The sequence below is a fragment of the Mollisia scopiformis genome (assembly GCF_001500285.1).
Source record: "Mollisia scopiformis unplaced genomic scaffold LY89scaffold_24, whole genome shotgun sequence".
In the NCBI taxonomy this organism is placed as follows: Eukaryota; Fungi; Ascomycota; class Leotiomycetes; order Helotiales; family Mollisiaceae; genus Mollisia; species Mollisia scopiformis.
The window spans coordinates 87,848-109,667 of record NW_017263604.1 but is presented as its reverse complement, the minus strand read 5'-3'; the positions used below and the strand labels follow the sequence as shown (position 1 = coordinate 109,667).

The following is a 21,820-nucleotide window of genomic DNA, read 5'->3' as shown; positions in this document are numbered from 1 at the left end:
TTGGAGATTACGGGACAAGCATTGTGGAGGAAATGGACCAGATGCCGCGATCTTGAGTCAAGGATTGGATGTTGGGAAATCCTTTAAGTGACAAGGGTTGTCGCATCGGCTGAGACGCCGTCTCAGGGCGATCTCTCGACCGGGGTAACATGAAATAATCAGTGATTGATTATCAATTTATCTAATTGTTCACTGGCTATTCTCGAAAGTTTTCTAAAGGTCTTAGGGACTTTGAAAGGTAGAAGGTTGAGATATAAGGTGTTGGGTACCTTTTTCTCGCGTGTCAAAATCGGCCTCTTTTTACCCCGGTGGAGGGGCGATTCTGCCTCACCATGTAAGCGTTACTGTAGGGCGCGAGAAGGTAGCCTAGTTAAATATCCCCCTCCTTTAGAACAGCCTATTGCCGCGATTGACATGCTGCTTCCAACTTCTACCCCCACGCTTCCCAATCTTCCTCTTTTCCTATCGTCATTCACATCCTTTTGAAGTGGGTTTCATAGCCTTTATTTGCACCTTATAATTATTGGCATTAATTTCTTGCATCGGAATAGCAGCCTATCATGGAAGCTCTTGGATATGAGGACGACGAAACTGCTGGCCGTGACATCGGATGTATCAATGACGCTGCTTATACATATTGGAATCACATCGCCGACACCATGCACACTCTAAAAATTTGGTTAAGCGCGATGTCACTCCTGATATGGTCCACGTCTACCGACGACTGGAGCTGGGCGCCCGGTATACTATGTCTATATGGCGCAACCACCTTTGATTCATTGCCAATATTATGTGCCGGGAAGAACGGCGGTGGTGTGAAAGCCTTGAATCCAGACACATTACAAGATGGCTACAGGCTGGTATCATTGGTTTCCCTCTTCTGTCTGGGAATACTCTCACCGATCATGCCTATAGTCACAATTATAGAGATAAGGGGAGAAAATCGATCCTTCGCTATTATCTTGAGCATTGTTTTACTTCTTCTCTCATTGCTCAATCTGGTTTTTGTCATGGCAGGCTACTGGCGGCTTCGCAATATCGACGAAACGAAATAGGAAGCCCGTGGTACCTGATGAGTACCTTGAACATAATCTAGAGTTTGAAACGTTGTTGCAATGGACGGATGATGCTCAGGATGATGATGGGCCGCTGGCTAGAGCATATAGAGAACAGCTTTTACTGTCGCGATTTCGTGCCCCTTGGCGTCAAGGTCAATCAGTTTCTGACTTTGATCATGGGGCGGGAGAAACACCTATAGATAACGATTCGAGTCATGTCGAAGGTTATGTCGATTGTACAACGCCGGATATTATGCTTGAGCAGATAATTCACACAAGCAAGGTATGAAACCTTTCGATTGACTTCAGGAATTGCTGACACGAAAGCAAGAGCCAGGATATAAACGATGAGAGCAGCCAAAGAAGTCTCCTAGAGAACGGATACGGCGAACAGATACTGTCTTCTGACGAGATTCGTCGAGCAGTAGTAAGTGCTTTCCTCGAAATATCTCAGGCTCTATTGTTGAAGCGTTCTCACGGTTAACAGGATAACGACCTGGACTTCTCTCAATGCTCTGTCAGCCGAGTGTATTCCTACAACATTCAGTCAAATGCATCGGCTCAAGTGCGAATATTCGCTAATACCATATGGATATTATCAGTCTTACCGTTGGTTATTTTGGTGTACATATTTAGGCCGCCAACACTGGGCCCTGAAGAAAATTTTGGGCTTCCGCATTGGTGAGCGTATTGACGCAAACAGATTTGAAGCCACTAAGTTTCTTGTTTAGGTTGGCATATATGCCGGTAATATACGGAAGCATTTCTGTTCTCCGTTTGTTACTTTTCTATCTCTTTGTCTATCTTCGGATTGCAGTAGACGAGCCAATACGCGTACTTTGCTGGCAAATTTTCCCGATCCCTATCCTCAATGGACTTTTGGACGGCATACTCTTCATAACAGGCGTTCTCGCAGTTCCTGGGACTGGGGTTTTCGGCAAACACCGCAGACAGACCGATCCCGGGGAAGGTTTTTGGTCCGGTTGGAGTTTTGCTGAGATTACTATGTTTATCATGCTATTGGTATTGTTTGGACATAACATATCGGTCACGCTTGGAGTCCAGGTCACCTATAGAGAATGCAAGCTGCATCATGTTGAGAATAGGTCTCTGCAGGTCTCCGAGTCAGACTGACAACCAAGAAATACACTTGCTCTGGCTTTTAGCATCCAAAAACATATTTCATCCTAGCTTTTCTCTATTTCAAGTCAAAAACATCATCTAATACCAAGACTAGGGAATCATCGTGAAACTAATTCAAACTCTCGAGACATTTCAAGAATCTTACGATTGGTTTAGCCAGGGAGCCGATGAGCGGTGAGCTCCGTGAAATCCAGGTGTTCATGCTCCAACGATGGTTACCTCGTGGCTTTCTTGAATTAGGCATGCAATGTCCGCCGATTATTATTCTGGCAACATCCCACTCGCTCATACGATGCATGGTTCTTATATTTTATCGGTGGTATTTTCTCCCCCGCTGTGCTAGTATATGCTATCGCCTTCGAGATTCAGTCGCCTTCTTACAACTACGACGCGGTCAATGACACCTATGTGTCTTATCCAGCTATTGGGCAAAGCACTGTCTGGTCAGTTGATATCTCCGTTGTTCAATCGATCTTCTTTCTCTAACATTTGAATAGGCCTTTCGCAGTCGAGATCGCAGCTTCGATAAACACAATTGCGTTCATGGCGATATAGAGATGGCAGATACGCAAAAATAAACTAAATCCTAATTTATGGATGATTCTTCTGATCCTCTGTTTTTCTCTGTGGATGGTGGCTATGGTGCAAAATATCTGGATGGGGGCAAACAACTTTAACATCTTAATTCAGGAAAGTAAGTATTGTTTTTTTTTTCTACCTAGACGAGCCCAAGAGCACCTAGCCGCTATAACGATTCTCCCTAACAAATTGTTTCTGTCTAGCCAATGCATTTTTAGCTGTCGGTGGATTAGAGGCCGCGGTTGTTGTGTTTATGTCTAAGATTCTAATAGTTGACGCTATGTACTGGTTCTACTTCTTGCGCCGGTGCTGGCTAAGGAGGAAGATTGCTGTTGATAATGTTTGAAATACTTCTACACTATAGTAAAGATTATAACATGTCTAGCGACTACTTTGCCGAGGTAAACGCTCACAAGAAAGACCAATGGAAGGCTAAGCCAATGCGAAGAAGATGCAGCAACCATCCCCTCTGTTAAAACTCACCAATATGAGAGTGATCTAGCAGGAAGAACCCCACCATGAACTTGAGGCGATGACTCACTGTACAAATCACAGTGACAAGTATCAGAATACCCAAAGTATTTCTTTAATACATTCGGTGATTAGGTCGGTTGTTGAATCCCCCCTTTCTATCTATGAGTTGCGGTGCTAGGGAGTACGAGTACGACTAGCTACAGGTTGACTTCTACCATGAGGACGGCAATTCGTTAGGTAGAGTAGCGCGGTTTAGGAGGCATGCATGCGTGAAGTGAACACCTTCCAACGTTCGAAGCAGTAACTAGGTAGGTGCTCTCCATCAAACAAAACAAACCACGAAATTCATAACCCACTATACCTCGAAAACGAAGTCACACTCGCGCAACCCTAGCATATAACAGAAGAACAAAGTCGAGGTAGGTAAGGCCAAGGCCTGTTATGCAGCCGACGCGTGCCCCGTTTCCGCATCGTCTCATCGTGTCGTGCATTCGTTATGCATTACAGTAGCGAAGTGATGCGACCGCCTCAATTCTGGTACAATTCTGTGCCACTCGGCAATCTCTCTTTGTCGCTCCATCAAAAGACAAATATCAATGTAAGAAAAGAGATATGTAAAAAAAGACATCGCATCAAATTCATTATTCTAAAGGAGAACGGCCCCAGTCCGATCCAGTCAGCCTGTTCCCATTCAATCCATCCGTCCATTCCATATATCATAACCCATACCTACCTACTGAACGCCCTTCCACGGCCTAACATCAACAACAACCACCTCCTCCTCATCCCGATACCCCAACTCCCTCCCCTCATCCAGCACCCACCTCCCTCCCCCTTCTCCACCCCTAACCACCTCCCCCTCCCAAACCCACCAACCGCCCCTCCTCTTCCAATCGCCCCTCCCCCTCCCACGCCACTTCCTCTCCACTTTTCAAGCCCCCACCCCGGCCCCCTGCTCCTTCATCGCGACCTTCGCCTCGCGATCCGTTCGCACGCCCTTGAACATATCGAGCGCGAGTAAAGCAGTAGCACCGGTCCACAACAGCCACGAGAAGGCCGCGAAGACGGCGTCGGCGCGGGCCGCGGCGCAGACGGAACCCCGGCAGAAGAGCAGTTTGCCCAGGAAGACGGAGAGGGCGATGAAGCCGGCGAAGTAGAAGAGGGTGTTGAGGAGGGAGGTGGCGAGGTGGATGTATGGGTGGGAGACTGGTTTTTGTTAGTTTGGGGGAGGAGAGCCGAGGGATGGATGGATGGATGGGAGGGGGGGAGGAAAGCAAAGTACCTTTGGCCATGAAGCGGGGGGAGAGCTCGAGGTAGATGAGTGAGAGGAAGGAGAAGAGGGGGACGAAGATGAGAAAGTTGATTTGCGAGGGGGAGGCGGTTAGGGTGTCGGCGTCGTACCAGTGGGCGACTGTAGTTTGTTGTTAGTAGATGATTTGGAGGGGGATTGGATTGGGAGAAAAGGAGGGTTAGTTACCGTAGGCTGAGAGACCCATGACGACGATGGCGAAGATGCCTTGGGCGATGCGCAGTGGGAGGAGTAATCCGAACGCCATTTTGAAGGTATATGTGTGTGTGTGTGTGGTGATAGTGTCAAGTATCGGGTATCTCTGGTGTAATTCCAATCTTCAATGGGAGGGAGCTGCTGCAACTTGTGCGCGCGTGCGAGTGAAAGAGTGTGGTGTGAAGAAGATATATACCGAACGTCGTTGAAAATCGGAAGGAAGAAGAGCAAGAAGAAGGAAGAAGGAAGAAGGAAGAGTGAGAAAAGTCGCAGACAAACCCACTGGGTATTGTATTATTGCAATTACGGGTATGTAAGAGAAGTTGGGGGGGGGGGTGAGGACTGGAAATGAGCAGCAGCGAAGAAAGAGCGCCGTGCCTTGTTAAAGGAAAAGTTGGTCGCATAATCTGGGGGACGCTGGTCTTGACCCCTTCTGTGTCATTTTTGAAACAGCGTGCAGGTCCAGGTGCAGGTACAGGGGGAGTGCAGCGCCCGAGCAAGCAAGGTCCCGCTGGCTGGCAGGGCCAATGAGGGGTGGCGAATGGCGTCGGACCACGGTGGTGGACTTGGGACTTGGAATTGAATTGCTGCATGGAGTCCTGGCGGGTTATCATTTGATGATAGTACAGTATTTTCCGTCGCCAGAGATGCGTTGTTGCATTTTGTGGGTGAAGAAATGCAGGGGAGCGAAGGAAATCTGCTGAGATTGCGCTGGCATCACTCACTTGATGATGGAGGGGTACATACTGTAGATTGTAATCTCCTATCTACGCTACGAGGGACAACGAACGCCACACCATACACATCGCCACTCTCTCCACTCCCATAAATAACAATAACAAGAATACTTAATCCCATCAACAATCGAACCCCCCTCCCAAGAAAAGAAACCAGACTTCGTACGGTACCTAGGCAGGTAGTCCAAGGCATTCGACACAGCAGATGCGACGACGCATTGATCTCCCCAAGCCCGCGCATCAGCCCTCAATGAAACAAACATGGCGCGCCAATACCCGCCCAGCAGTCGCAAGACGCGATTCTCTTCCCTTCTCCATAAGAACCCAAGGCTTCGCCCAGACACAGCCAGCATGGCTCTTGGAGATAGATTTCTTGTGCAGACCTCATCGCAGGAGGCGGCCGAATGATCGTCGCGGCTGCCAAGGGGACGTATCCTAGAGGGTAAGTATCTTGTGAGACTGGACAAGAATTATTGTGGATGGATGGACGTGGATGAGAGAGTTGCTGTCAATGCGATTTTCTTTTCGGTGGTCTGTATCAGATCAGGCTATTTATGGTTTCGCGGCCAATGGAGGAGGTGATTGGTGCGTCGCGTCACATCACTGTCTGAAAAGGGTGAAGTTCACGTGATTTGAGCTCCCAAAACGGTCTTGGCTTGGCTTGACCTGATCTTTTGCTTCGAGACCCGGGGAAGTAGCATCGAGATGTCAATGAGGCTGCATTATCCTTGGAAAGAGCTTGGTTGAGGTTTATTTTCTTCTCAAACCGATGTCTAAAATGTCTCGCCAAGCCTTCACTTACTCGACTCCACATCTTTGCGCTGTCAAAGATTGGCTTGGAAGGTTTGAAGTGTGCTAAGATTATCGAATAGCCTTTTCAAGTGGCCTTCGGCCAAGCTATTCTCATGTCAATTTCGTGTCGTCTCTTCTGCCAAGTGATCCAGAGCAGTCTCTCGTGATATAAAAAGACGCTGAGCCAATCACAGGTCGGGAAATTAATTCGAGCTTTTGGAGCATTGGGTACTTCTCTTGATTGCAAGATACTCGAAGAAGTCACGGAATTGAGCCCATTTCTGGTCACTTATCATGTTCTATAAGCTTCACGAGCCCGGAATGGACTTCGTATCACGTGCATAACAAGTGGTCCATACCTTAGATATACCTATGCTTTCACATGGTTTTGTTCATAGACCGAATTTACCGAACTTCCTAAAAAGAAGAGTTGACAAGAACGGCTCTCGTGCTAAAGCTATCTCTCGCCTCCTACTTGAACAAAATATCAAAGAACCCTCTTGAGAGTTCGTTTATCAGAATCACGAGGGCATCAAACCATGAAAGTGATATGCTACAGCCCCTTCCTCTTATCGATTCACCTACTAGCTAGCGTAGCTTGATCCCCGCATATGGCTATCGCTTGCTGGACACGGTTGTAGATTGTAATAAGCAAAAGTGCTTCCATCAACCACTCGGCTGGCCGTATGGTTGATCAGTCGTCGTCACGACTTTTCAAAAATAAACGACAATGCTTTGCGCTTGGGCATTTGGCTCGCAGCTCCCGATCGTCTCCGACGGTGAGCAGGGAGCCGAAATGTTTTGTTTAATTTTTCTATTTCATTTTTGGTCTCTTGTTTAATCTGTGCTTCAGATGAGACGAGGTTGTTCAGATATATAGCCTTGAATCTTCTGCTTCGATTAATCGTGCGTAAAATCTTAGACAGTCTGAGTGTCCTAGTTTTATGAATTTAATTTAGCTGTGTAGCTATCCTCTTCGCTTGTCTGTGGACGTAGTGTTGATGTCAGTTGTAGCCCCTTCACAAATGTATTTATTGGGTTGTGTTTATTACATTATATACATTATATAGCTTGGCGCATGAAGTACTCTCAAAGCGATACACATTCCACACTTTCAGTTCCGAAGATACCTCAAAATGTTTGATCCATCACGTGCACTTGCTGCACATCGCAACCTGCGGCTGGGACATCCAGACTTTACATCGTTTACGGATGTCCCTATTTAGGGACGACTGAATTCCGCAAAGTGAGGATGTCCTGAGGTATAGTGACGTGCAGCAACACTTTAGTGACACATCCAGAACCACTCCACATGTCTTTTTGTCCGAGGTGCCAATTTAACCTGGATTCCCTCCGTGTCGTCATCCAGGTATCCCACTCTCTCTGCAGCAAAGATTAACATCGAGACAGTGTGAGGGAAACATATTTCGTACCAAAGTCGTACTAGCAAGAGGAGGTCATCGTTGAGACTGAAATCTCTTGGCTAGACTTCGCATATAATCAGATGCCTGGCGGTTGTCTTCCAGCGCATTCTGGCTCTGCGAGTCTGCCAAATTCAAGCAAATTCGATTTAGACATTTGATCAACAGATGGAGACCTCAATTTCGTCAATCCAACAATTTAAGACGACAGATCGTTAACAGTAGCAGTCCTTCAAAATATCCCTAGTTCCAACAATTGTGATTTCGAAACCGATGAAGCGTAAATCACGAGTGATTCTGCTCGGGACTACGTGGTATTTGGAAAGTAGATATACCCGACAATTCTGAGTGCCGGATTGTTGAACCAGGAAGCTCATGGGCCGTCGTATCCTGTTCCGAGGTTGGGGATATGTGCTGAGGGCCCTGACTTCTTGCTGGCGACAGTCCATCGTCTGATCCAGGTGGTTTTTCTGGGATGACGGCTACTTCGGGATACTGGCTGTAGTCGGGTTGTGGGCTCGAAGGGTGGAAGGGAGCTTGCACTGGGCTCCGAGCTGGGTTTGGAGCTGTATCTTGAGTTGGGGCTGGAGTAGCCCGTTTTCGTCGGAAGAACAAGATTGCACCAACTATAATGCCAACGAGGAGAATGATCCCCAAGGATAAGCCGACGCCGAGACCAATGGCTAAAGCGCGATGAGACTTCTTTGGAGTGGACGGGTGTGAGGGGCTTGGTGTTGGAGTCGGTGTCGGGGAAGAAGCACCGAGGTTGAGCGCGGGTACACCTGCTTGGCCGATTGCCATGATGTTGGAGGAGGCCTTGTTAGAAGTACTGCGCAGACCGATGGAGATCTCATTGTTTTGTAGATCGAAAACAGTGTACATGTGTTTCAACGCCATGACCCCGATACTGTTGAACGACTCGTTGGTGTAAATAGCCCCAATATCAAGCTTACATCCTTCTGCGTACGTGCCGTCCTCGCCATTGATCCCAGTCCCATTGTGGACTGTTATATCGCTCATGGGTATCTGGATGATCGTAGTGGAGCTAAAGTGCAAATCCAGAGTGGTCGTGTTAGTAAGGTACGAACATGGGACCACTGGGACAGCATCCGGAGGGTCGATTGTGGTGTCGTAAGTTGCACCGAGGGCTGCCCAGATCGTGGTTGCAATATCGACAGGAAGTGACATAGGTCCCGAGGAAGGGTGGACCTGAATAGCCTGGAAAGGTTGTATCGCCTTTTGATGGGAGAGATCTCCACTCGGACTATATGATACTGATTCCAATGGTACAGCTAGTACCGTGTCATAAAATGTGTTTGTTCCCCTCACAATTGTCGTGTCTAGAGTTTCGAGACTCCCATTTATTTTTCCTGCGTCTAATCCGCCCAGCAAGATATTTCCTGTTGGCAGTGTGTCGAGGGGATCATCGAACGACACGCTGTATGCCGTTGTCTGTATCAAGCCTTTAGAGACGGCATACGTCAAGAAAGTATTTTCTGGCGACGAGCTATCGTCTTGCACAGCCGCCTCGTCGACCTTATCGCCCAGTCCGAGAAAATTGTCACCAACTTCGACACCGTCCTCGATGAAAGCAAATATGAAATCTGCGAAAGAACTTCCATTCACGTGCAGTGTATCTTGTGCATACTCTCCGGAGTACCATAAGCCATTTCCTTCAGTGGTATTGAATTCAGTATCGGAAAGGATGCTGAAGGTAGTAGATTCGTGGGAGGAAACTTGTTAGAGTCAGCATTCTTCTTTGGGCCAGAAAACATATTCCCAATAAGCTCACATACATGAATCACCAAAGTTTACTGATCCATTCGAAATCTGCGAGTCTCCCCAATATGTGATGAGAGACATGACGACAGGCTGCCCCTGAGTCCCAACGGTTACATTGGTGTACATCCACAGGCCATACCAATACTAGCACACGAAACGATACTGTTTAGCCATTGGAACGCACAAGAGAATTTATAGGAATTCGAGACTTACAATGGTGTAGAACGGAATGTCGACTGTCATCGTACTTCTCGGTGCCAGACGAGCCTCCACTGCATTGTTTTGAACGTCATTTTGTAACGCTGTAGACGTGCACCTTGACGCGAGTGCAACAGCAACCAGCAAAGAATGGCGAAGCTTCATCGTCGTGATTGGAGAGAACTGTAGCACTGGCTAAATTGACTTGACTTAACTTCGTTCTCATCGACAAAAGATAGAATAAAAGAAGGAGTAAATTGGATCAGAGCCTTGCGCGACAGCGCCTCTCATCATAGCGGAAATTGCACTAAACCTAGAGTAGAGTTGAAGCTCGAATTGCGCGCGAGGTTACATCTGGAAGGTGGCTGAGTGAGCTGCTGCTGGCAACTGGTGATTGGCCCTTCCCCGTGTGCCTCCTCCGTGCCGTGCGCATTCGAACATGGCTTCGAATCCTTCGATGACCCTCCATTGCTATCTGCAACAAATCAAAGCGAAGAAAATGCCGTAGTCGGGACAACAAATTTTAAACGAGGTGAACGCGGCTGAGAGAAAGGGATGTAAGCTGGCCCGTGCCGGAGCTCCTCTTGAGTTGAAAGTTGGAAAAATGGATCGATGTAAGCAACTGAGCCGCATCCAATCCCCACATTTAAATTGATTATCCCCCCTTCAAATATTGGTAAGAGCGCTCGTTCCCATCCTCGAATAAGCTTGTCCCAACGTCAAATTTTTGAGTGCTCGAAAGCCCCCAATCGCTCCCAGAGCTTCTCGCACATGCTCTCGGGACCCAGAGAATGATCGATGACTGGGATGAAGATTCTTGTTGATTGCCGTATGTTCCTCATGCAGATCTTGCCTTACAACTTCGTGGTAGCTTTGAATACATCATCTTGCGGGGTGGTGATTCGACAGCTCTTTCTCGAGACTCGTGTTTGCCGATCTAGACCAGGTTCCCTTGTGCTAGACGCCTCGTCGCGGTGCGTAAGGCTGATTTTGGGAATTGATCCATGAGAGTTCCGAGAAGTTGTGATGGAGAAAGATTCGAGATATGGTTGCTGCAAGAGGTTGAAAAAGGCTGAAATGGAAAGATTCCAACGGAGCTGACTAATCAATCCACATGTCACGGACAATATGAGTGGGTCAAGTCCCAAGTATAAATTAAGAGTTCAAAGACGGTGTGGGGTAGGAGTGACGTGAAGAACAATGTAAATTTCTTATCTCAAAAACCTACTTTCCCACTTATATGGTCCCTTAAGTCTGGAACAATATTCTCTGATATCCAGATTTTAAGGCCTGTGTAGATAACACGGTGAGTTGTCACGTTGCAAGTATGGAACGAGTACGGCATATTTTGCTTGATTCGTTTTTCATATTAGTACATATTCTACTTCGTACAACACCTTGAGTACCATGATGTACCCAGCAAGCAAAAAGCCCCATGGAACAGTCAAATTCAATTCTTACACTAGACAACTATCAGCCACGAGCACCCCTCTTCACACTCATGTTCCAGACCTGCCCTTTAGCATGCAGAGGTGTTGGACACTACGCTGGCAACATTGTACATCTTCAGTCCGGAGATTTTCTCTCCAACCTTCGTCTTTCCAAGCCGCCCTCCAATCTTGCCCACATCCATAGCAACCATCAATTTATATCGTTCCGCCCCCACAATGTCCGCCAGAATCTTTGATGACGCTTGGGCGAAGAGTTTCTGAAACTTCTCTTTGTATTCTCGTCGCTCATTCCAGGCTTGCTTGACTTCCTCGGCATCATCAACCTTTTGGATGTATAGGGAAGAACCGATTATAGATGAAGATCGTTCGATTGCCTTGGTTCCGGCCTGCCTTCAATTGAGGACTTCATCTTCCAAAGAAAGAAATCACTTGATTGCATTTCAACAACTTAAGCAACATACTTTGAACCACCAAAAGAGCCAAACGATGTATCATGAACATACCTCAAAGCTATACCCTGAAAACACCTCGAATATCCTCGAAATCACACTACTAAACCATCGATTCTCCTTCTCGAACCCTCTTAAAGTCTCACACGCTCATCCGTCGTCACTCATGAGCCTGGCTAACCACCGAACTCTACAGGTCATCCCCAAAGCCGCAAATCCAGCGTTCCTCCTCGGTCTCCTCTTCGATATGCCTCGCCGTACTTTGGCAAGCTTTTCCCAAGCCAAGACTTGGCCGAAGAAATGACATAAGTGATCTAGAGCGGTCGAAGGCTTAAGATAGAAGAGGAATAGTCCTCAAGATCAAAGGTCTCCAGCATAGGCATACGAGGTTGGCGACAGAAACCCGGAGGATAAATACCCGAGAGATGCCTCGACTTAGAGATACAACCCCAACATCAACTCAACCTTCTTGTGAGCGGCTTGTCAACCTTACACTTTATACAGTTTCAAGCTACTTCGAAGGAGCATCTTCAACTTAGGTCTCTCGTTGAGAGCACTACAGTAAGGAAGGTAGGAAAGTTTTCTTGTTGTCCTCTACAAGAATAAAAAATCGGCTGCAGGGTACTGAGATGGGATAAGTAGACATAGAACGCCAGATATATGAAAGGGGGACGTCCTCTCCGTCGGAGAAAAAAGCTGCCGTTTTTGACACGCGAGAACACCTAAATCTAACGATTCAAATGTTTTATTATTTAGTAGTACACGATCCAATTCTTATACAAGAAGTGAGAAAGATGTGGGAAAATATTTAAAGATTATTGCGATAAATTTATCTTGAAGGTTTTATTAATTGTGTGTTGATTAATATGTGATTCAATCGAAATTGCGCAGTGTGTCAAAAACGGCCACTTTTTTCTCCTACGGAGAGGACGTCCAGGAGAAGTTCTCGACGTTGCTTAAATAGTTGGTTCTTCGTATACGCCGACCTGCGTATTATATGTCACAAGCTGCAATGAATAGAATTAGTCATCAAAAACTACCCCTCGTCGGTCATTTTCTTTTATCCTTTCCTCCAATTTGCATCCCCTTGCATCCGTCCAAATTCTGACCACTGAAATCCATCAATCCAGAGGGCGACTTCGGAACAACCAAGCTGCACAAGCAACACGACTGCTGTAAATTTTCTGCTCAAGTGCATCGACTCACAAGGTATGTAGCTCGAGAAACGTCGAATGAGGCAGCAGTGAATCAAGCTCAGCTCCTTCCTCGGGTCGTGATCACCCAATATGGCGTGCTCAAGTGGCTTCCTTACCCCACATTGAAGATCGCCGACCTTGGAAAATTATTAGAGGTAGGAAAGACACTTTTAAGTCAAGTCAGCTTCTCTTTGTTCATTAATCAATTTCTCTCTTCTCTCCTTCAATTACTGAACATATCCACAATGGCTCCTGTCGAATCCGAACACTTCGAGACTCTGCAGTTGCATGCAGGTACGCAAGCTACCCCTCCATCTACTGACAATTGCGCATTCTGATCCCACTCTCAGGACAGGAACCCGATCCAGCAACAAATGCGAGAGCTGTTCCTATCTATGCTACGACGGTGAGGACATGCCTGCTAAATTGAATGCTTTCTCGAGCTAATTAGGGGAAAGAGTTACACTTTCAATGACTCTGCTCATGGCGCCAGGTTGTTCGGACTGAAGGAGTTTGGAAATATCTACAGCCGGATTATGAACGTACGTCTTCTCATTCCTGCTAGTCTTTGTGCGATGAGGTCTACGGGAGACATGTCTGCAATCGTTCTCTTCGTTGTCAAGTCATGGTGTCAAAAATCGGCTCTGCCAAGCTAGACACAGCTTCAGGCTCCAAAGATCACCTCAGCTGACGATTTCGTCTACAGCCAACCGTCGACGTCTTTGAAAAACGAATCGCAGCTCTCGAAGGTGGTGTTGCCGCTGTTGCAGCCAGTTCTGGCCAAGCAGCTCAATTTATGGCCATTGCAGCAGTCGCACACGCAGGAGACAATATCGTATCCACGACCAACCTATACGGAGGAACATACAACCAATTGAAGGTCTTTCTTCCAAGATTGGGCATCCATACCAAATTCGTGAACGGAGACAAGGCCGAGGACTTTGCAAAGGCAATTGACGAGAATACAAAAGCAGTCTATATCGAGAGCATTGGAAACCCCAAATACAACATCCCAGACTTCGAGGCTATTGCAAAATTAGCTCACGAACATGGCGTACCGGTCATCGTCGACAATACATTTGGTGCAGGAGGATATTTCGTACAGCCCATCAAGTATGGTGCAGACATTGTCGTCCATTCAGCCACCAAATGGATTGGTGGTCATGGTACCACGATCGGAGGCATAGTTGTTGATTCTGGAAAATTCAATTGGGGAGCCAACGCCAAGCGTTTCCCTGAAATGGTTGAGCCATCACCAGGATACCACGGCCTGAAGTTCTGGGAGACTTTCGGTCCCATTACTTTCGCCATCCGAGTCCGTGTTGAGATCCTACGTGATTTGGGAAGTGCACTTAATCCATTTGCTGCTTTCCAGCTTATTCAAGGCATTGAGACCTTGAGTCTGCGTGCTGAGCGTCATGCATTCAATTCTCTAGCTTTGGCGAGGTGGTTAGAGAGTAGCCCACACGTTTCTTGGGTTTCATATCCTGGTCTAGAAAGCCATCCTTCTCATGAACTCGCCAAGAGATACCTGAAGAGAGGATTTGGAGGTGTTTTGAGCTTTGGTGTGAAGGGTGGCGGAGCAGCTGGATCTCAAGTTGTTGATGGGTTCAAGCTTATCTCTAATTTGGCTAATGTTGGTGACTCGAAGACTTTGGCTATCCATCCTTGGTCGACTACACATGAACAGCTGTCTGAGGAAGAGAGGTTGGCTTCTGGTGTTACTGAGGTTCGTCTCTCTTCCCCTCATAGATCAATATCTACTAACATAAATTTAGGATCTCATCCGTATCTCAGTTGGTACAGAACACATCGACGACATCATTGCCGATTTCCAACAATCATTCGAGGCGTCAGCAGCAGCTAAGACTACCGGAGGAGCCGAGGAAAATGCAGAGAAGACGGGAAACGTAGAGGCGGATGCTAAGATGGTTGTTTAGAGTGGGAAGAGGATTTGCTTTTGCGTTGCTTTTTCCATGGGGTTCATATACCTTTGCTGCGATCTTTTAGCATAAGCGATTTCCTGGATGAGGAGTGGGAAGTGAGAAAAAAGCATGTGGATTTTGAGATATGAATGCACGATCTCACCTCCTGTTCCCCAGATGCCAGATCTTATTGAGAAGGTTAACCACGTGAATGTGTACATGTCATGCTACGGGAAAGCCACACGAGTGTGAACCTCGGGTTTAGTCACTCTAACACTCATCATTGCTGCCATGTCTCCATACTTTCAGAAGACTTGATGATGTTGCTAAGTCGTAGCATTTAGGGTATTGAACGTCGATTATACCTTTCAGCACTCTCACACCATGGCTGTCATTTTGGCTTTGGCCTTGAACTGGAGCAAAGGCTGTCTGAGTGAATAATACTTTTATGAACTTGGAATTGCGTGGTCTTCGTTGCAACTTCTAAGAGGAGGTCAAAAGCTGGGCCACATTTTCTCTGTGGAGGTGAATTTCCAGGTTGGGCTGGAATTGAGTTTCAGGTTGAGCTTGTATATGAAGGGAAGACAGTAATGCCTAGTGGTGAATCAATGTGACAAACTCTGAGAGAAAGTCTGCAGGTGAATGTATATTGAATTTACATCTGCTGCGTTTTTGCTGTCCTCAATCTAAATATAAATACCCCTCAACCCCCCACCATTTCTACAATCGCACTTTAACACAGACATGGTTGTCTTCACATGTGCTTGGATACTTGGATTTGTTGCCTTATTGTTGAGTACCGTTTTTGTTTAGTTTTTTCGTTTTCTTTGGCTTGCAAGCTCTTGATTCTTGCTTTGTGGGAGAGGGGTACGGAGGGAGCCGGGAGGGCGAGGTTGTTGTTAAGATTAGTATTGTTGTCAACAAACTTTTTCTCTTGCTGCTCGGTATTAGACGTGTCGTAAAAGAAGCACGATATGCGTATTAGCAAACATATCAGGTGTCTTTTTCGGGATAGGTGATGCGCGGCAAACGGGCACCGGCTCGAAGCCCGGGTATCGTAAGGAGGAGGAGGGTCGCTTGGGGTTTAGAGATTGAGTGTGGAGTTGGGGGGGGGGGTTATACTTGAGAAGGGGGTGGAAATGGGGTCAAAAGAGTCAGTCGACTTCGAAAGCAGGCTGAGAGGTAGGGTGAATTTTAGGGATAGTGAATCGATTCTGGGAAGTAAATCTGTGTGGAGGTAATTATTGAATTTACGTCGCTCGACCTTCAGACAAGTTTTCTATATAAACAGCTTCAAAGTCGTCGTCTTCCCCTGCTACATCACCGTACTATATCTTGAAGTGAACTCATAGATTGCTTCTTGATGCGCCGGGTTGAGGAATCATTCTTTGTTGTTCTTGGTGTGGGATATGTGAGGAAGAGAATGGTGTGTCGGGGAGTGGCATTGCTGAGAATGCTGTTGTTGCCAAGCATAGGTTGCTGTCAATTTAACGACACATGAAGCGTAGGGGGACCGGAAATCATGGCAAATAGATCCTCTTCGTTGGGATATCCGCGCCGAAGGTGACGTCCAATTCATGAGTCGGAACTGTATACATATGGTGATTCCTAAAGTTTGAAAACGTGGTCTTGGAGGCTTTTATAGACAGGAGTGGGGCGTGGAAAGCTGGCTTTGAAAGGAGTATAGGAGCTGCGGATTGTAGGCTTGAATAGTGAATTATTGTACGCGTAACTCTATGAAAAAAGCTTGCAGAAGGAGTGTATATTAAATTTAATCTTACCGTCTTCTTTCTGTAAATCTAGGTATAAATAATCTTATCTCAAGACACAATTTTCATTGTATCCTCAATTGCGGATCATCAGGCGCGGTTCGACGGAGTTGGTGTCCGTGGAAATACGCAGTTCTATGCCAAGTTTAGTAGTTCTTACTTTTTTGGGCATCCATTTCTCTGGGTGTTCGGAATTTAATCAGGGGTGAGAAGGGGTTGTTATCATCAAAAGTAGTGTCGTTGTCAACTATTCTTTTTACAATGATTGAATGTTCAAAATCTCCAAAACACCAGTGTGAAAAGGTGCTCGGTCAGTTCGAGTGCGTGCCGTACGCTCAGAGTATTCAAGCAATTTACCAAGGGCTCGGTATTCGAATCCTCTAGAGCTGTGATGCTTCGATGTGATTGTTGGTAGGTTTGTGGCTTGGAACTTGGAGTTCAAGGTGGTTTATATAGATCTCCGAGTACCCAGTGAGGAGTTCCTAGGTAACCTTCAGAGGGGTGAATTCTGGGCTTTTGGTGAATTGTATATGATTGTTAGACAGGGTGGTGTATTCACTTCAAGGTAGAAAGTTGTTAGAAGTCAGAAGTGAGTTTAGAAAATTGTATAAATAAGACAGTTTAGTTTGATACCAAGTGTGTGCTTTGGGACGTGGGGAAGTTGGTGCATCGTAGTAGGAAGTTGAGATTTGTCATTTCAGGTAAAGCAGGTGTTGACATTTACCCTTTTTGGGAAACCACAAATTTGCAGGGGCTCAAACCTTTCGCCTCCTATCTTGCATTTGACGATTATGTCAACCCCTCTCTGTTGCATACATTAATTAAAATGAATGGAAGTCAGATATTGCGCTTTAGGAGATTGTACGAGGTAATTGATCACATGTTCAGGGAGTGCGAAAAGTGCTAAATCGAAACAAGAGCCTTCGTATTTAGTTCACTAAGATCATAATTTTCAAAGTAATCCATTCATCTAGCCATCTGAATCAATATAACAACATCCAAATTGGCACGAAAATCTATGGGAAAAGCTTTCCATCGGCTTCGTTATCCAGGTGGTGTGCTGTATCTACGAACCGAGCAATTGTTGGAACTTTTGGTACATCCCAATCCTTCTCGAACGCTATAACCACTAATCCTACGTAAACAACAACAGAGGTAAGCCCAAGCAAGATACCCACCACTACAGCAGTTGATTTCTCTTCCTTCCGGCCGAGGGTAATATAGATAACTGACAACGCAACATTTGAAATTGAGCGGATGACGAGAAAGGGAGCGATAACTTGTACCAGGATATTTGAAATCTGGAAAAGCAGATTAGCTGATATTCAGCAGAGCTTTCGTTCGAAAGGTTCACTTACAGGACTTTGCGCTTGTTTTTGTCGAGCTTCGTGCCAGATCCTGACGGAGCAAGCAAATATCTCCAGGATTATAGTGCAGTAGATTATAACGTACGAAAGATGAATGTTCTTGTACCAATTCACTATGTTCAGGGCCTTGGCGGGATCGATGTCGTCGGACTCCACGTATGCTTGTGCGTAGAAGAAAAGACTCTCGTCCGCGATTCCAAGGAGAAAGATAAGGAGCCAAGTTCCCATATGAATGCGGTGTGCATGTGCATGATCTTGGGTCCCGGGCCTCAGGTGCTTCGACCGATTCCTGATAATACTGTAGAGGACGAAGATGAGGATTGTGTCTGTTGCGTTCGCGAAGACCTGCTTCAGGATCGGCAGGGCGAGGTAGGGGCCCACCACGCTGCTGAGTCCGAACTCGTGGATGATTTCGTCAGCCAACGTCCGGCCGTATGCACTACATAACATAGATTACAATCAGCCAAAGTAATAAGAGCTACGATCATAGTGGGTAAGGCTAACAGGGACATGGCAACGACCAGGCCGTACAAGACGGCAAACACTTTCCTGCCTTTTGCTCTCCAACTTAATTTCATGCAACAGGTCACGATTGCCAGTGCTAAGAAAGCGACGACACAGAGTCCATTGACCGCAATTGCGGAGACTAGAATGTGGTCTTTGAAATGGCTACCGGTAAGATTGGTACTGTTTTGGTCGAAACCGAAATTGTAGCCTCCGAGGAGGATTGGGTTAGAGTCGACGGAGTCTGACTGATTCATTTTAAAATCAAAGATAGAGAATGAAATCCCACATTCTACAGAATGGATTGCAAGGTGACGAATCTCTGGGAGTGCAGTTTTAGGACTTTAGGTGATATTGCCAATCGTTTGCTCGTGAGCAAGTTCCCAGTGTCGGGAAGGAAGATCGGGTGCATTGAAAGACACCGAGTAAAAGCATGGCTTGCATACCATGATTCGGTTTGAGAATTGAGGCCATCAAGTTGCTGTGCATGGTCGCATTGGTGAACAGTGAGCCTGTTGACTGGGATGAAATGTGCATGTGCTCCACGAAAAAGTAAAGAGCATCGGGCGATGCGAGGAGATGGGGAAGAGCTTAGGGGTGCCACGACTTTAGCTCAAGGCTTTCCCCGTCGCGAGTGCAGAACAGCAGCCTTGGCAAACCTTGGCAGTCAAGCTGCGCCTCCGGACTGTCTTGGCTGCAGTTTTACAAGGAATTATAGCTACATGTGGTGGAGCGGAATTAACCCAGAAGTTGAACACGACTATAGGGCTGAGACTAGGTTCCCGTCATGTCCGACAACCTGCTGCAAGGCTGCGACTCTTATAGGTCGGAAGAATCTTCGGCTGGATCCTAAACAAAACGGTATGTTGCCAGTCTTGTTTAGCGTGAGGAAAATTACTTCTCTCTTCGTGTCAGGAAAGATGAGAACGACTCCTGGAAAGGCGTATTGTGAGGAGGCGAGTGGATGATATAGGCTTTGTCCTGTGTAAAATGTCGGAGCTGGAGGAAATTCTCAGCCCTAATTCCTTCTGAAAGGCAGCTCTCAAGTTAATCCATGGGCAGAGAAGCGGAGAGATCCTCTGTTCGTTAAGTGACAAAATAGAAAATCAAGCCTTGGCAATCCATAGTGAAGCCCATTCTCATGTTGATCCAATGTGCACGGCAGAGCGGAGGGATGATCTGTCCGTTGAATGGCACAACAAGAAGCTCAGCCTTGATGGCCACAGCGAAGCCCATTCCCCGTTGGTCCATGTGCATAGAGAAGGAGAGACAATTCTGCCCGGTAAATGAAACATTAGAGCCATTTTGCCTCTCCATAGATTTCTGGTTATTTCCACTCAGTTCCCCTGCGATTGCAGCCTTTACGAAACCGAAACGGTATTTCAAGAGAAAAACACCTATCAAATCACTTTACACAAGAACTCAAGGCACAAAATGCAGATTTCGACTCTGACTTTCCTGTTCCTGGCACTCATCTCCTCTTCTTCTCGCAGATTTCGAAGTCAACCTTGCCCAGCCCCGCCACGAAAGCAACGAGGTAGCAGAACGAACTTATTTCGATTTTGAATCTCTGGGTTCTCTCTTCAGCTAGCGTGATGATTGCGGGACACAGTATGGGCCAACTTGGGTGGATTGTGGTTTTAACGGATGTTACCAACCGAGTCTGGGACAAATCTGTTGCGCGGACGTGAGCAGTTGGTTTCTCCTTCATACACTCCTTCGTCACACTCAATACAACGATATGACTATCATGCGTGGGACAAGAGACTGACAATAAATTGTGAATGGGTTATTGCGACGCTGGGAATTATTGCCAGGGTTTGCACTGCTGCGCAAATATATGCCACCCCTCTCCATTTCCTTAACCCATTGTCACAAATTGCCCACTCCTTGCTTGCTTCCTGACTGGAACCTCAGCTCACATTCATCGTAAATAATAGGGCATTCCTCCTTCCTGCTGCGGCACAGGTTTCGGCTGTTCTGCGTCCGATACCTCCGCCCCTACTTCCCCACCTTCAACTACATCCTCACCCGCAGCAGTCAGCACGTCCTCTATAGCAGCAGCCTCAACACCTAACCATACACCCACCTCTTCACCTAAAAGTTCTGCCTCTTCCTCTGTGGCAGTGAAGGTTACAACCAGCGTCGTGGGAGGGCCGAGCCAAGCCAGTACATCGACTAAGACCAGTTCCACAGGGCTGACATCGACTGTTGTTCCTGTAGGAGGAGCGAAGAAGTTGATGGATGTTAATGGTGTTGCTTTGGCTGTCTTGGGACTTGTGGGTTTGTTGTTGGGCTGTTGTAGAGCTGAGAAATTTTTTAGGGGTAATGATTCTCTTGGCGGATGGAAAAGGGGCGATCATGTGGCAAGATACTGTACTTAGAGATTGCTTGGAATATAGTACTTCGCGGTTTAGGCAGGAGCAAGTAAGGGGTGCGGGATGGGTTGCATCATTCCTTAGGTTGTGGGTGGTTTGATTGCTACTGCGCTTGTTGTTGTCAACCAACGTTAGTTCGGATGAGTTGAGAGTTTGAGTGAAGTTGGGGATTAGAAACATATTCTGACACATTCGACCAAATCTACAGAGACAAAGATAAATAAATCCTGGGCGCTTTGTCTAGAAGGACTTCGAATCCTGGATCTTGCTCTGACTTGGTGCTGGTAAACTGACGAGCTGGTTGTCCTGTTTCCTGGATTTGAAAAAGGGGCTTTAGCGAGTGCGACCCCTGACCGGCAGCCATGTCGCTTACACCTGCACCAGTTCCAGATAAAATGCCATGTCTCTATGTAGCATCTATGGAAAGTATGTTATCTCGATGAGTTTCTAAGAAGAAAAATGATTTTATCTTCTCTATATAATGAATCTGGTCTCGTGGCAGAGTGCAATCATAAGCTGATTTTGCGCATTGCCTCTCGGGACAATATAACCTACTCGAAGCTATACGTGCACTTGTCACACTCCGAGATTAAGGATAGGAGATTCAACTCCAATGGATTCCTGCGCACGTGCGTGTGGCGGTCCCCTGGAGCCAGTTCTGGCTTTTTTGAATCCTTCTAGCTAGGAGTTTACCCTCTCGATACCCGTATATCTAGGGATAGACATATCCCAGGCGAGACGGGTGAGCAGAACGGCGAAGGGTTATGTGCGCGTGGGTTGGCAACGCAAAGTGAAGTTGAGGATTAGCGCACAATAACAACGAATATTAGATTGTGAAGGATACACAACTAGTAAAAATGCGTTTCGCTTCTCGAAGTCTTTATAGCAACTTTCTATGGATTCGATCTTCGAATTCTTGTTGGAGAGACGATCTCCGGGAGGTGCAGGTTTGTGATCTGAAAGACGAGGTTTGGGGTCTCTTTATAAATATCTAAATACTAGGTGATGAATTCCGTGGTAGATTCTAAGTGGTGAATTCTCCGTTCATGTTGTGCTAGGTGGTTGAGAGACAGTAACGTATTCACCCCGAGTT

General features: G+C 46.6%; 8 protein-coding genes across 8 annotated transcripts; 3 read left to right on the top strand and 5 right to left on the bottom strand.

Annotated features, from left to right (window-relative positions):
- Positions 1-393: 393 nt before the first annotated feature.
- Positions 394-1,183, top strand: LY89DRAFT_235309 (uncharacterized protein). Its single transcript, XM_018206057.1, has one exon. The coding sequence runs from the start codon at positions 561-563 to the stop codon at positions 1,053-1,055; it is 495 nt and encodes a 164-aa protein (XP_018065382.1). The 5' UTR covers positions 394-560; the 3' UTR covers positions 1,056-1,183.
- Positions 1,184-1,703: 520 nt separating this feature from the next.
- On the top strand, positions 1,704-2,201 carry LY89DRAFT_688989 (uncharacterized protein). Its single transcript, XM_018215824.1, has 2 exons — positions 1,704-1,739; positions 1,790-2,201. The coding sequence occupies exon 2, from the start codon at positions 1,800-1,802 to the stop codon at positions 2,190-2,192; it is 393 nt and encodes a 130-aa protein (XP_018065381.1). The 5' UTR covers positions 1,704-1,739; positions 1,790-1,799; the 3' UTR covers positions 2,193-2,201.
- A 1,972-nt stretch (positions 2,202-4,173) lies between these two features.
- On the bottom strand, positions 4,174-5,122 carry LY89DRAFT_625398 (uncharacterized protein). The gene is made up of 3 exons (XM_018211073.1): positions 4,732-5,122; positions 4,537-4,665; positions 4,174-4,460 (listed from the first exon to the last, which is right to left on the bottom strand). Exons 1-3 carry the CDS (start codon positions 4,808-4,810, stop codon positions 4,186-4,188), a joined length of 483 nt encoding a protein of 160 aa, XP_018065380.1. The 5' UTR covers positions 4,811-5,122; the 3' UTR covers positions 4,174-4,185.
- Positions 4,731-5,218, bottom strand: LY89DRAFT_235296 (uncharacterized protein). The gene has a single exon (XM_018206056.1). The coding sequence runs from the start codon at positions 5,160-5,162 to the stop codon at positions 4,848-4,850; it is 315 nt and encodes a 104-aa protein (XP_018065379.1). The 5' UTR covers positions 5,163-5,218; the 3' UTR covers positions 4,731-4,847.
- Positions 5,219-7,993: 2,775 nt separating this feature from the next.
- Positions 7,994-9,571, bottom strand: LY89DRAFT_674379 (acid protease; the record flags this gene model as incomplete). The annotated part of the gene is made up of 2 exons (XM_018213436.1): positions 7,994-9,444; positions 9,505-9,571. The coding sequence occupies 2 exons, from the start codon at positions 9,569-9,571 to the stop codon at positions 7,994-7,996; spliced, it is 1,518 nt and encodes a 505-aa protein (XP_018065378.1).
- Positions 9,572-12,681: 3,110 nt separating this feature from the next.
- Positions 12,682-15,047, top strand: LY89DRAFT_688984 (O-acetylhomoserine ami). The gene is made up of 6 exons (XM_018215823.1): positions 12,682-12,797; positions 12,847-13,078; positions 13,135-13,190; positions 13,243-13,326; positions 13,491-14,513; positions 14,563-15,047. Exons 2-6 carry the CDS (start codon positions 13,030-13,032, stop codon positions 14,722-14,724), a joined length of 1,374 nt encoding a protein of 457 aa, XP_018065377.1. The 5' UTR covers positions 12,682-12,797; positions 12,847-13,029; the 3' UTR covers positions 14,725-15,047.
- A 2,427-nt stretch (positions 15,048-17,474) lies between these two features.
- On the bottom strand, positions 17,475-18,887 carry LY89DRAFT_688983 (uncharacterized protein). The gene is made up of 3 exons (XM_018215822.1): positions 18,350-18,887; positions 17,837-18,284; positions 17,475-17,779 (listed from the first exon to the last, which is right to left on the bottom strand). The coding sequence occupies exons 1-3, from the start codon at positions 18,604-18,606 to the stop codon at positions 17,495-17,497; spliced, it is 990 nt and encodes a 329-aa protein (XP_018065376.1). The 5' UTR covers positions 18,607-18,887; the 3' UTR covers positions 17,475-17,494.
- Positions 18,888-20,192: 1,305 nt separating this feature from the next.
- On the bottom strand, positions 20,193-21,091 carry LY89DRAFT_758707 (uncharacterized protein; the record flags this gene model as incomplete). Its single annotated transcript, XM_018221442.1, has 2 exons — positions 20,193-20,656; positions 21,022-21,091. The coding sequence occupies 2 exons, from the start codon at positions 21,089-21,091 to the stop codon at positions 20,274-20,276; spliced, it is 453 nt and encodes a 150-aa protein (XP_018065375.1). The 3' UTR covers positions 20,193-20,273.
- Positions 21,092-21,820: the final 729 nt, after the last annotated feature.